This window comes from Pteropus vampyrus, unplaced genomic scaffold, assembly GCF_000151845.1.
Source record: "Pteropus vampyrus isolate Shadow unplaced genomic scaffold, Pvam_2.0 Scaffold28, whole genome shotgun sequence".
Classification (NCBI taxonomy): domain Eukaryota; kingdom Metazoa; phylum Chordata; class Mammalia; order Chiroptera; family Pteropodidae; genus Pteropus; species Pteropus vampyrus.
Genome location: NW_011888809.1, coordinates 7,249,993 through 7,263,434, shown reverse-complemented (window position 1 = coordinate 7,263,434; position 13,442 = coordinate 7,249,993). Strand labels below are relative to the sequence as shown.

General features: G+C 34.5%; 1 protein-coding gene across 1 annotated transcript in view; it reads right to left on the bottom strand.

Annotated features, from left to right (window-relative positions):
- The window catches only part of SMC6 (structural maintenance of chromosomes 6), a 58,352-nt gene that overhangs the window by 20,702 nt on the left and 24,208 nt on the right, over window positions 1–13,442 (bottom strand). The window contains exons 9-17 of the mRNA XM_023528504.1: window positions 12,314–12,433; window positions 12,126–12,224; window positions 9,227–9,373; window positions 8,864–8,952; window positions 8,524–8,688; window positions 7,841–8,019; window positions 6,977–7,181; window positions 4,111–4,225; window positions 2,723–2,883 (exon numbers count right to left, since the gene is read on the bottom strand). Of these exons, the coding sequence (XP_023384272.1) occupies window positions 2,723–2,883; window positions 4,111–4,225; window positions 6,977–7,181; window positions 7,841–8,019; window positions 8,524–8,688; window positions 8,864–8,952; window positions 9,227–9,373; window positions 12,126–12,224; window positions 12,314–12,433 (1,280 nt within the window). The remainder of the gene's footprint in view (window positions 1–2,722; window positions 2,884–4,110; window positions 4,226–6,976; window positions 7,182–7,840; window positions 8,020–8,523; window positions 8,689–8,863; window positions 8,953–9,226; window positions 9,374–12,125; window positions 12,225–12,313; window positions 12,434–13,442) is intronic.

Genomic DNA, 13,442 nt, shown 5'->3' with positions numbered 1-13,442 from the left:
ATCCAGTGGGATAATAAAACCAAGTCAGTACCTGTACTTAAGACTTGAAACCCTCTGTTCATTATGACATTGTAAGAAATAAATTATAATCTCTTAACGTAAATTCCAGTGCCATTTTTCATCGACAGGGGTCAGAGCTGAGTTGACAGGGGCACACAGGAGCATTCTTCAAATACTTAAAGTATGGGGGAAAACTGGGGAATCTTTCTTGAGTCATCTGGCAATATTAAATAATCAACTTACGTAATAAAATCAAATTAAAAATCAAATCATCTATTTTAATAAATATTAAAGCTCATTTAATAGCAGTATTAAAATATTAGTAACTATTTAGTATTATTAAACATTTAAAATTGAACCATAAATTGTATATTAATAAATCAATAATAGTCGCTTGGCAACAGCTATTAAATAACTTTAAAATTCATATATCTTTTGACTCAGTGTTTTCACCATTAACAATTTCAGCTATGCACACACTTTCAAAAAGTCTGCCAAGGCACACATGCGTGTTCTCACTGCGGCACTGTCACAACAGGAGAGCATGACAAGCCCTATGTCCATCAACAGGGACGTGGAAAAGTCGATTATGGTACAGCCAAACCAAGAGGTAGCTCTAAATGTGTGGACACGGAATGATTTCCATGACGTAATACTGAGAGAGAAAAAGAAAGCTATAGAAACTACAAGCATAACTTATACAGGGCACGGTATGGATGAACCTTGAATATGGTATACCAAGTAGAAGCCAGACACAAAGGTTGTATATGATTCCATTTATACGAAACATCCAGAATATACTAATCCATAAAGACAAATCCGAAAGCAGATTACAGATTGCCAGGGGCTGGGGGTGGGGGGAAACGGGGAATAACTGCTAATGGGTATGAGTTTCCTGCTGGTGTGATAAAAATGTTGAGGAATCAGAAGGCAATGATAGTTGTACAACCCTGTGAATATAAGAGAAATCTCTAAATTGTATTTGTTAAAATAAAGTGACTTTTATGGCATGTGAATTATATCTCAATTTTAAACTCATATGTATATGGTTCAAGTATATAAGCTGTTCTGGAAATATATATCAAACTGTTACACTATTCCCCCATTTTTGAAAGAGGGATAAGAACAAAGGGTTTCACTTTTCATTGTAGATTTTTCTGTACTGTCTGCATTTTTTACCCATATGCATATATTACTTTTAATTGATTTAAAAATATCAATAGACTATGGAGAAATGGGATTCTGAATTACTTTTGTTTTCTGCTTTATATTTTTCTGTATTTAAAAAACACTAATGAATTTTTTTAACTTCCAAATATCAGGCCACTATCATAGTGGTTCAGATCAAAACAGAAGACAAAAGTCATTTAAATATTATCAAACTTGGTATATTTTCAATCTATAAAGTTGAGAAACATGCGAAATAATTTTTTAAAAACCAGTATTCATCTGGCTTTTAAGACAACAGCTTTGCCCACTACATATTAATAGCTAAAAATTAAACCAAATTATCAATAGTGAACTTAAGTTTTGAAATCTTATTACTAAAATGCTAGAATCAGGGATCCTGACTTGCTGCTGAGATACACGTACAATCTTTTCCAAAAGTACTTTTTTTTAAGACTTGGGATACAAAAGAACAAGGCATTTTTTTGGTTGAATGTAAATGTAAGAATTACACAGAGTAACACTACCATGATACTCTTTAGACATTTATACTCACATTTGTTTGAACAGCATACAGTAGAAAGACCTGATTTAAATGTCATGGCACTAGGGGAAAAAACTGATCACTTTATAGGTTAGGTCACATTTCTCAGGCGCATGGTAATGGACTTTCACCTCTCCTAGCAGAGAGATTCAGTGTCGATTTAAAATGTGTGCTGAGTGCCCCAATACCGATATCCACTATGGTTGTGTCCCTTTATGCTGCTCCCGTAACCACACAAGAGAAAACAAGAGATCTATTTTGACAAAACTCTCATTTCCCCTACATGCTTGTCATTTAGAATACTTTCACTTTTACTCAGTTTTCTTAGATTTTTTTTTTTTTTTTTTACTTAAGTCTAAGTTCTTAAGGTCTTCTAGGTCATTAATTCAGTTCCAACCCATCAACTGATCAACTGAATTAGTTTGGTTAGAAAATCATGGGTTTTTTTGTACTAAAAATTCTTTTTGCGTTCTTTGAATTTCATTACGTACATTTATTAGTTTTTCATTCAACTTCTCAATCTCTCTGCCCTAGCAGCTGTTTTCCTAGGCATGTGTTCTAAATGTGCCTACTGGACTACAGAACAGTGCAATTCAAAATACCAGTGAGAGACATAACACAGACCTTGAGCCAGAATGCAAACCAGCACACTTGTACTCTCACTGAGAAAAATAAGCAGAATAAACAATGGGCATGTTTATTGTGGGTATCAGCAATAGTGATGCAGCTGATCTATATTGAGTTAAGTTCCTTATCTCCTTGTAGACAGGTTATAAACAATGTGCAGGTCAAGGAAACACGTTGTGTTCTTAGCCCACAATACTGTTGTCAAAGTGATGATGGAAAAATTATCGTCAACCTAGAATTCTACATCCAACTAAATGATCTCTTAAATCCAAACAGAGTACTCACAATTCTTCACTGAAATAACTACTAATAGAGTAATATGAAAGAAACTAAACCCAAAAGAAGCAGTGGAAACAATACAGCAAAGCTACACTGGACACCAACCTTATTTCAGAATCCACATCTCTGCTTAGGAATTTGGGTCTTGTATATTCAGATGAATAATAACGTCCTGCAAAAACTTGATCGCCATCAGCAGTAAAAGCCTCTCTACAATTCTTGGGTGGCTTTTCAGACTGCATTACTGCACGAGCTACAGAATTACTCTAAAAAAACAGAGGAAAAAATAATTTTTTAAGTTATATAAAAGCATTTCTGATGCACATACTTGCAAAATGTTACCTGTCGTTATTTTAAGATTCAAGTATTTTTATTTAAACATTCAAGTAGAATAATTCCATAAAATTAAATAAAAGAATTTCAAAAACAATTTTCAAGATTTAAACAATTAAAACGATTAAGCCTTTAAAACAATTTAGTAAATATTGCCTTATGACAAACTGATATATTTTATTTTTAAATTCTAATATTGCTGGTCCATTTAAAATTAAAAATTATGTTAAGTAACTTTTCATATGAAAATATTTACTTTAAACCAATTCATATAAATCTTATTTTTTCTAAGTGGCTTTCACATCTTAGAAATGATGCAAGTGAAGAGCAAATTCCAAGATTAATATACTGAATTACACTGGGAAAGCCTGAAAATATTTAAGCCCTGGAAGAAGTAAAAAAGGGATTAAGCTTAATGGAGGTCTGGGCAACCTCTCTGGGAGACCTTTACAACAGAAGTCATTATTTTCTTTCAAGTATCCTTCTAAAATCCTTAACAGCCAAGCCTACAAATAATTACAACACGAACTTGCAATATACATATGTATTTATATACACATTTGGATTACCGACATCATTACTTCTCAGTTTCCATTAATGAGAAAAACAGATTCTATCGTTTGTCTTGATTATAGACTTATTTTGAATTTCTTTGTTCCTTCCCAGCAAATTTATGCCAATAGATAAAATACAATGTGGCGATTTAATTCAACAAGTATATAAAAATACATAAGAACAGATAAAAAGTATTGATTTTTACAGGACTCAAAATTTTAAGAAATTCAAAAGTACTAAGTAAAGCACCTGTTTAAAAGTAGAATGATAATAATACCTGTATATGTAAAGGTGAGTAAAAATGGTTTTGGCAGCCAATCAAGAAAGAATGAACAGAAAACTTTTATAGCCTCGTGCATTGAAAGAATATAAACTTGTGAAACTATATTAAGAACAGCTGAAGAACAGCTCAAAGTTATAAAGTTCCCTGGGGCAGGAAACACAAACCACCAGCTATGTATTACTCTACAGATTTTCCTATGAGGTCAAAGTACAATGATAAAACATCAACAATTTTATGATACAAAGGGGAACAGGAATTTATAACCAATTTCAGTTTTGAAGATTTTTAAATAACATAAAATCCAGCAAGCATCTGCTCTTACTTTGATTAGCAGCACTGTCTCTATGCTTCTCAGGTCAATGAGGCTATTTGCAACAACTGCATTATCTATTTCTAACGCTGTCAGAACCGTTGGGAACTCAGGATGATAAGCAGCTCTGGGAGACAAAAATACATAAAGGTTAACTTATAGAACTTTAATTATATACAAATATGCATTATATATTATAGGTGAGTAGATGATAGATAATAATATGACAATGAAAAACATCTGATAACGTTTGAAAACATTTGATAAGGTTTACTTTTTCACTTAAGCAAACATTTATGTAATATGTACTGGGCACTGTTATAAGAATATTATAAATACGAGCTCACCTAATCTTTACAGCAACTATTATGATAAATAAAATTATTCCCTCTTTATTTATTTTGTTTCAGATGAGGAAGCTTCAGAGTTTAATAAAATCCCCCCTACCCAATGTCAGAGCCAGTTAAATGGTCAGGGTAGAATTTAAACCAGCAGCTCAGCTCTAGAACTCAGAATTTTTTTTTTTTTTTTTCAATTCAAATAGTTAGTATACAGTATTATATTAGTTTAGGTATACAACATTTATAGAACCCAGATTCTTAAACATTATGCCCTACTGCCTGTTTTAATAATAATTTCCTTAAATCTTATATGCTATCATATATAAAAGTTAATTATTTAAAACACATTTTTTAAAAGCTAAAAAAATTTCATACTAAGAAAAACTGAAGTTAAGATTATTATGAACATAGAGGAACTATGAGAGAAAAGATATCCTTATCAATTGCAATCTGGGTTTCCTAAAGAGACATTCAATCTTTCAACCAAAAAATTTAAACATCTGAGCTATAAACAGCACTGAAGAACGGGCCCACCAAGAATAATAGGTACAGGAGCAATGAAGAACTAAGGGAGAAATGGTCACGGCATTCTTAGTGCTTTCTTAGTCCCAAAATTCTAAAACAAAGCAAGTGTCTTTGTATTTATGTTTTATATCTATTCATTCAATAATTTGACATGTATTTACTGAGCACTTACTATGTGCCAGGCACTGTTCAGAGGATGAGGAGACAGCAATAAGAACAACAACGGACTAGTCCTTCTCACCACGGAGCTTACAGTCTACTGAAGGGAGACAGAGACTAAGGGAAAAGTGGCATATAGTGCTTTTTCACACAAAATGGGTATGGAAGTCTCACAGGTGATACTGGGCAGACGCCTGAGGAAATGGGAGTCACACTAGCACCCTGAAGAAGGGCATTTTGAGCTAAGGGAACAGCACTTGCAAAGGCTCTACAAGGGGGTGTCAGAGAAGCCAGCTGGCCTGTGTGCCGCAGTGGACTGAGCAGTGAGGAGTGCTGGCAAGAGAACAAGAGAGCAGGTAAGAGACTAGACCATGTGGCCCAGAGATCACAGCAAGGCCTAAAGAGGATAAGGATGTACAGAGTGCTCTGACTTCCACGGGCTTCAATACTGAGAGTGGGAGTGACGGAACAAGCAGCAGGAAGACTGGCCTATTGCGACAGTCAAGCAAGGCATGATAATGGCTTGAACCAGGGGCACTGCAAAAGTGTTCGATTCTGGATATTCATTTTTAAAGTATAGCCAATAAGATGTGGAGTGGCACAGAACAGTCGAGGTGACTGAGGTTTTGGCTTAAGCAACTGAAAAATAAAGATAGAGAAGCCTCCAGGAAGAGCAAGTTTTAGGGTAGAGTTTGGGAGACTGGCTTTTTTACATGTTAAGTTTGAATGTCTACTGTACATTCTCCCACTCCAGATGCAACGAATCTGGCAGGGGTCGTTTTTACCACAAGCAATGTGAAATTTCACAACTGAAATTTCACTTTTATGGGGTTTTTTTTTAGAACCAGGGATCAAAGCTAGAAATTGACATAAGGTCAAATTCTCATGCAGACAAAGAAACTCTTTACTCTTAGCTCCCAAATCCTTATTTCTAGTCTAAAAGCTCAAAATCAACAATTTCAAAACAGGACTTATCTACTTTTGACATATCCACTTTTTTCTTCTGCTTGTCCTACATCAACTGATGGCACATCTGTTAGGCAGTTTCTCAAGCCAGAAACCTAGCGGCCACCCTCAATTCTTCCTTCTTGCATTCAAGTAACAAGTTTTATTGATTTTGTCCCAAATACCTCTTTTAATCTATTCCTTACTATCTATAATGCAAATGTTATTTTCTGCAGAATAATTTGTATCATGCCTCTATGCATTTTGCACATAAAATTCTATTTGACTAGAAGGCAATTAACAAACTCATCTGTTAGAAGACTAATCATTTTTCCTTTCTTCCGATTTCTTCCGTTACCTACCTACTAACATTTAATTACTCCCTCATGTGAACATCTGCAACTTGTGATCCAATTTTATCAAAGCTGACAAAGAATAAATTAGAAAATATGTACATTTTTAAAAGTAAAGTGGCTAGCTAGTCCGCAGCTAGCAAAGAGGCCAGTTTAGTTATTGTGCCTTGAGAAGGTTTCTTAGGGTCAACAAAGAAAACAATCACAGCTCTTTATCTGGGAATCTGGGAATCTGTGAAGCCCCGTAATGAGTGCCCACCCGAGTTCTTCCTTAGTCTCTCCCTCTTTTTCCGGCTAAGTCTTCATCATTTGTCATTGGCATAATTGCTATGCCACACTACATCCGTTTTACTACAGTCTCCCACAACAGACCTCATGTAAGGACCTCAAGGGCAAGGAGCATCTCTCTTGTTTATCTAATTGAAATTAAAGAAAAAGCTTGATAAAATTTTACAAATCAGCAGTGCAGATACAGTTAACATAAAAATGTTTTTATTCTTTCTGACCCTGAACAAAATTAAGCAAAACCAGAAACAGTAATTACCGATGCCTTACCTGTGTCTTACATCGTACATGACATTCTGAAACTCAGATACTATTATCTGTGGGCGTGAGGCCCCTGGTAAATAAAACTTTTTCATCAGTGCCTGAAGTACTCTTTCATCAGCATGATTATGGCAACAATAGGCTTGCAGAAGTCCTTTTAAGCACGATTCAATAGCCAAAGCAAGTTCAGGGTCCCGAAGATGAATGCAAGCACCTAAGAGTGACAGAAAACCATTAAAAGGCCATAAATACGTATTTTGAAATATTAATGTCACTATCTTTCTACATAGTTCATAATGATTTTAAAGTATTTTCATATAAAGCAGCTTGAATGATATTATAAATCTCACTTTAACTAAATGGGAAATCCCCATATATCCATTGAATACACTGGGCAGAAAACCCACTACTGTGAAAAAAACTTTCCCACGCTAATGTAAATCAACAGTCATTTTTCTATGTTAGTTTATACCATTCCAGGCATTGAATTGTGTTTTGAAAATCAAGCCAAAAGGTTTACAGATTCTTTATTATTTTCTGTAAAACTGATTTATATTTAAGTAAACAGACATTACTATAGTACTTAAGATAGTATGCAATGATATACTTAAACAGTAACAATATTTTACTAACAAAATAGGTTTATATTTACAGCATAATTTTCATATATTGATGTACAGAATCAGAGATAACTCTACAGATATTTAAATAACCCCAGATTTTAGAGCTGGAAGGGGAATTAGAAAAAATGCTGTCCATCCTATATAGAACTACACAGCTATTAGTTTTCAGACTAAATTCAGTAGACCCTCTCCTGAAAATAAAAACTTTTTTCTAATGTTTATCATATCCTGACGAAATGGTGGCAAATACCTAAGGGGCCTACAGGTTTATAGGTAAATTGCCCACGTCTATAAGCATCATCTATTGCTTCAAGAAGAGCTGGAACATAGGGGCCAAATCGTTTCAGTCGGTCGGTTTTACTATCTTTCAAATCTTTCAGTTGCTTCTGATTATAGTTTAGAGTAAGCTTCACATCTGACTCTTCTCTCCTAAAAAAAAAAAAAAACAGAACACATATGTGACGCGCTTATACAAAAATATTCCGCCTTTTCCCCTTAATACTTGCATACCAGAGAATGACTCAGCTACCCCCAAAACTAAAAGCATATTTCTTTATTTGAAAATAATCATGTGTCTAAAGGAAAAGAGTCAGAAATCCTCAAAATTTAGCTTAAAAATAAGATGCAATAATGATGAGGACTAGAAATCTCAGAAGTTGTCCTACTCTACAAGTGTAATAAAGTCTCAAAAAAGTGATTTCGAAGCATGTGAGATCTTGCTCTCCAGCATATGTTGTCAGTTTGGCTCAAATAAACGCTAATAAAAATCAAAAACAAAAAGAAAGAAAAGACAAAGTGATTTTAAAAAAATATCTCGTATTATGCAGAAGAAACGAACAACAAAAAAAGTCCATGCTTTCTCTCTTTATGTAAAGAACAAAACTATATGATTTTCAAGTAACTGAAAAAATCATAAGGCACGTTGAAACTTACTTAATTCTAGTATGTTCTTCTTTGTCCTTTTCTATGGCTTGCTGAAACTGTTCGATCTCTTGACTGACTGTATTTTCTTGATCCTCGATGGTCTTTACTCTCTCTTTTAACCAAGAAATTTTTTTTTGCCTCTCCAACCGCTCAGGTTCCAAAGATTGATCGGCACTAACAATGGATAATGCAAAGTGGAAAATGTTAAATGAAAAACCTAACACTTAAAAATCATAAGGCACTGTGATAAAATTCCTTTAGCAATACAGAAAATATAATACTGCATTTCGCCTAGATTACTTTATTACAAAGTGAGGTAACCATAAAAGTTGCAAAGTAACTATCTTACCTTCTTTTCAGTTCTTCAATTCTTTTGTAAAGCTGCTCATCATCTTTCTTTAATGCTCTATACTCGTTTAGGGAACGGTTATACAAAACCTAACAAAAAATTAGACACACTTTACTAAAATGAAGTCAAAATCCCATTCAAGTCCACTTTTGCCAAATCTTCAAATCAGCGGCTGAATGCATATAGAAATATATTTAAAAAATAAAGTCCATAAATGTCCATATGAAACCATTACGTTTTTTAAAGTCTGAAAGCAACACAGATTTCTATTTAATTACAAAACCTCTACTTTTAAAAATAAACGAACAGTATTTATATCTGAAACGCAGTTTTTAATAGTCCAGGTTGGAAATTTTGTCTCACCTCAGCTTCGTTATAGGCCCTTTTCCTGGCAATAACATCTTCCTTCAATGCCATACATTCTGGTGCTCGTGCATTTGTCTCTTGACTAATCTTTTCCAGTTTATCTTGAATATCCTTGTATTTTTTTTCTGCTTCATGAAGTCTGACCTTTAACAAAATAACATTGTTGGAGTGTATGTTATTTTTCTTCAATACGCAGAAAAAAATTTTTAATTATACATAGTTCACATTCCAATAATAAACTTAATTTCACTCTGACTAAAGAAATTCAAGACATTAAGCAAACATAATTATATAAAATACTAAAATAGAATTAAATTTTAATTCCACATTTCCAAAACTGTGCTATCTTTACAGACAGAGTAAAAATTGTCTTCCAGTAACACAATTAAAGAAAAACACAATTTAGCAGAGAAACAGGTATGTAAATTGGTCACACAGTTTGGCTATAATAATGCTGAAATAGGGTATGTTTGTAATTGTAAAAGTCTAGAGGAAAAAACCCAATGGTTTGCCAGAAAATGTCAGGAATGCCTTCAAAGTGAGGGTAGCATTTGAGCTGAGGCTTGAGAGATTAATCGAAATGAACCAAAAGAAAAGTTAAGGAAACGTGTTAAGAGGCAGATGGAAAAGCATGCAGAAAGGGAGAGACAGCCTTTTTAGGAATTAAAAATATTTCTGGAGCTTACACTGAGAAAGTAGCAGTGGGAGATGAGATCATGGGGTAAAAGGGTTTTGAATTTCACAATGATCAGCCTAGAACTTAACCCTCCCGACAACAGGGAGACCAGATATGACCAAATTTGTACATTAAATCACTTTGGAAGCACATGGAAGGCAGGGTGGAGGGAAAAATTGAAGGAAACATTTCAGTAAGAAGTTAATAAAATATTCTGAAGCAAAAATAATTAGAGGCCAAAATGGGGCAGTGACAGTAGAAATGGAATAGAAGGAACAAATATGAGAACAATTTAGATCAGGGATCAAAAAACTTTCTAGAAAGAGCCAGAGAGTGTATACTTCAGGATTTGTGAGCCATCTTGTCTCTGTCACAGCTGTTCAACCAGACATGCTAAGTTTAAAGTGTCTGGAACATGTATGTAAAGATGTGAAGACAGATATTTGAGTCAAGTGCTCAAGGTAAACATTTGAATAGGATATGCAGATTAAGGAATTGTCAATATGTTGCCTATTTAGGAAGCATTACATAAAATGAGAATGAAGTTCTATTATTAAAACACTAATAATATTATCTATTTTTTTAATAAAAATTGAAGTTGGTCAATGCATTCTACAAATGAAACGAAACTCATCTATTTTCAGTTTTAAATTAGGTTCACCCAAGTTTAAAGTCCGTTTTAGACAGTATTGCTTCAGAAACCTTCTATTCGATAGTCATTCTGTAGTAGTCAATAACCAAGCATATACTATGTGAAAGGTTTTATGTAAGACATGGTGGGAAGGATATAAATATGAGTCCTTACCCTCCAGAAATTTACCATTTACTACACCCGAATACTTAAGTGGAGCAAACACCTACAGAACTAAATATAACCCGGCCTCGAGATTCTCCTTTTCACATTTGGAAAAAAGGGAGGCATCTATTGCTCAACTGGATTCCATTTTTAGATAGGGGACTACCTAACAAAAGAAAAGTGACTCAAGGTCTTTCCCTATGACAAGCTAAGAATGAGGACGAGAAGAATTTGGTGAAAATTTCTCTTCTCTCAGTAATGAAAATATGAGGTGAGAGAAGAGGGTGGGGTTCAATTTCTATTTACTACCTGGAGGGCGTGAGAAACGCAGCCCAGAGATCACTAAGTAAATGTACCATCTTTAGCATTTCTGTTATTCTGACATATTCATCTGTTACCGTCGATGGATTAGTGTCATAACTCTTAAAATAGAAAGACATACCTGCTTACCTTAGGGACAGACAAAAAAAAGCAAGGTGGGGAGGATTACATCCTATACAACCAAGCTTGGAGGCCAGAAACTCCTAAGCAGAGCAAAATACTAAGAGGTAAGTCAGCCACACTGAACACCAGGGGCTCCTCTACAGAATGAAAAGGCTTGGAGTTCCGGCATGGTGGAGGGAGGAAGTTCCAAGTGCACATACTGAAAAACCATAGAACTGTAAATTTCACACAGGTGAAGTGTATGGTATATGAATTATATCTCAATAAAGGTGTTAAGAATGAAAAGGTGGGTATAAAGAGTGAATCCGCTATCTGGTAAAAAGGTCTATATGGAAGACCCCACAGAAAATTACTGTCTTTATTTACCACTCAACCAACTTCTGCCTCTAGACCCGAGTGAAGACTCTGGTTTGCTTGAATCTTAGTTTCCACCTGGGCTCTTAGATCTCAGGTTGAAATTAACCTTTACAGACCTAACAACTTATCCCACATGTGTGCTACCTGTATGAAATCCTCTGACAGAAAGCTCTGGGCCCTAAAACTCAGTTTCCTAAAAGTCCCATTAGCAATTGTGTGTAGTTCTGAGTTCTTACGCTTCACGATGCTTAGCTTTAATACTATTCTAATTCATTATTATTCTAGCAGTCTATTCCTCGAGTCATTTTGTTTCTACTCCTTGGTGAACCCAAGAGTTGCTTCAAGCTCCAGCATTTCCAATTGGTAACAAAGCACCCTTGTCCACATGCCTGAATTCAGTTCTACATCACTAGCCTCACCCACTGGTCACATCCAAATACTGCACTTTTTAAAAGAGTAGCCACTAAAGTCTTTAAACAAAAGTTTAGGTTGGCTTAGCTTGAGTAATAAACTCAAATACAGACATAAAGGTTGAAACTGCTACTTTTGTAGGTCATAAACAGTCTAATATCGGCAATCCCATATGATTCAACCTACTAAATCCATATAAAAAAACTAAGTACCTGCTGTTCTTCCATTTTCCTGTCAAGTCTAGCCGCACGATCTTCTCCAATTTTGATGTTATCTCTGATGGCATTCAACTGTTTTTCAATTTCATTGACCTAAAAAGAAATTAGTAAATCACTAATGGTAACCAAATACATTCTGTATAATGAAAATATATGTGAATGAATAATTAAGTGAAAATTACCACCGCCCAAGCCATTTCATGTTTCAAGTGTTCTAAATTGGTCTTCATTGTACTTAAACCAGCAATAATTTCAAACCGTTCTTCTTTCTCCAAACACTGGCGTTTCAGTTCAACGAGTCGCTTTAAAAAAAAAAAAAGGGATATATTTCTTACTAACATTGAAGAGACAGACTTTTTACAAATGTATTTCTTCTGAAAACACTGCCTAAACAGGTATTAAAAAAGATCTGTTAGGAAATGACTTCTTTAAGGCAAAAATAAAAATATTTTTGATTCTTCAATATATGTTCATTAAGTGTGTAACTTGGTTAATTTCTGCACTATAAAAATGGCTAAATACTCTTTAGGTGAAGAACTAAGGGTTAAGACCCTTTTATATAAACAAATCACAAAACGCTGTCTCCCATTTTCTCTCTATTCAGTATCTGATACACAGACTGACCTGTTCTGGGCAAAGTAGACCCAGTACCAATTCTGAACATAATTGAAGGCTCAGAAGAAATTTATTTCCCAAAATCAAATAAGGTATAATTTTTCTTATCTAAGTTTTCTCTTAATAATAAATAAAATCATCAAATATTAAATATGACATCAGAACAGTTTCTGAAGTGACTCCTAGACTTTATATTCTGTGCACTTGGGTAAACAGCCTCTCTCTCCCTTTCATTCACACTTACAGATTCAGCTAGGGCCTTACACTGTATATCATACGGTGTTCCCCTATCTAAGTCACTTTCCCATTCTCCAGGCTTTTAATTCATCATTATTACTCTCTTCAAACCTCAAACACCCTGACACAGTAATCCCTCACTCATTCTTTGCCTCCTACTTCAGAGGATATCGTAGCTATTAGAGAAAAACTCCTCCAACTTCCAGCAACCTTATTTATAAAGCTAAGGCTGCCGTCTCTTCCTCCTGCGACAACAAAGGAGGATTCGTTGTACTTAAGAGTCTAGTCCTCTATATTTAGGATCCTACCATCGCCTTCTGAATTCTCAGGAGATCTAAATTAGTTGATGTTTCATCTCATCTTTTCATCTTTGTTTCCACTTTACCCTTTTCACTGAGTCCTTTTCGTTATCATATTTAGATCTTTACTCACTTAACTTTCTCACAAACAAAACCAGCA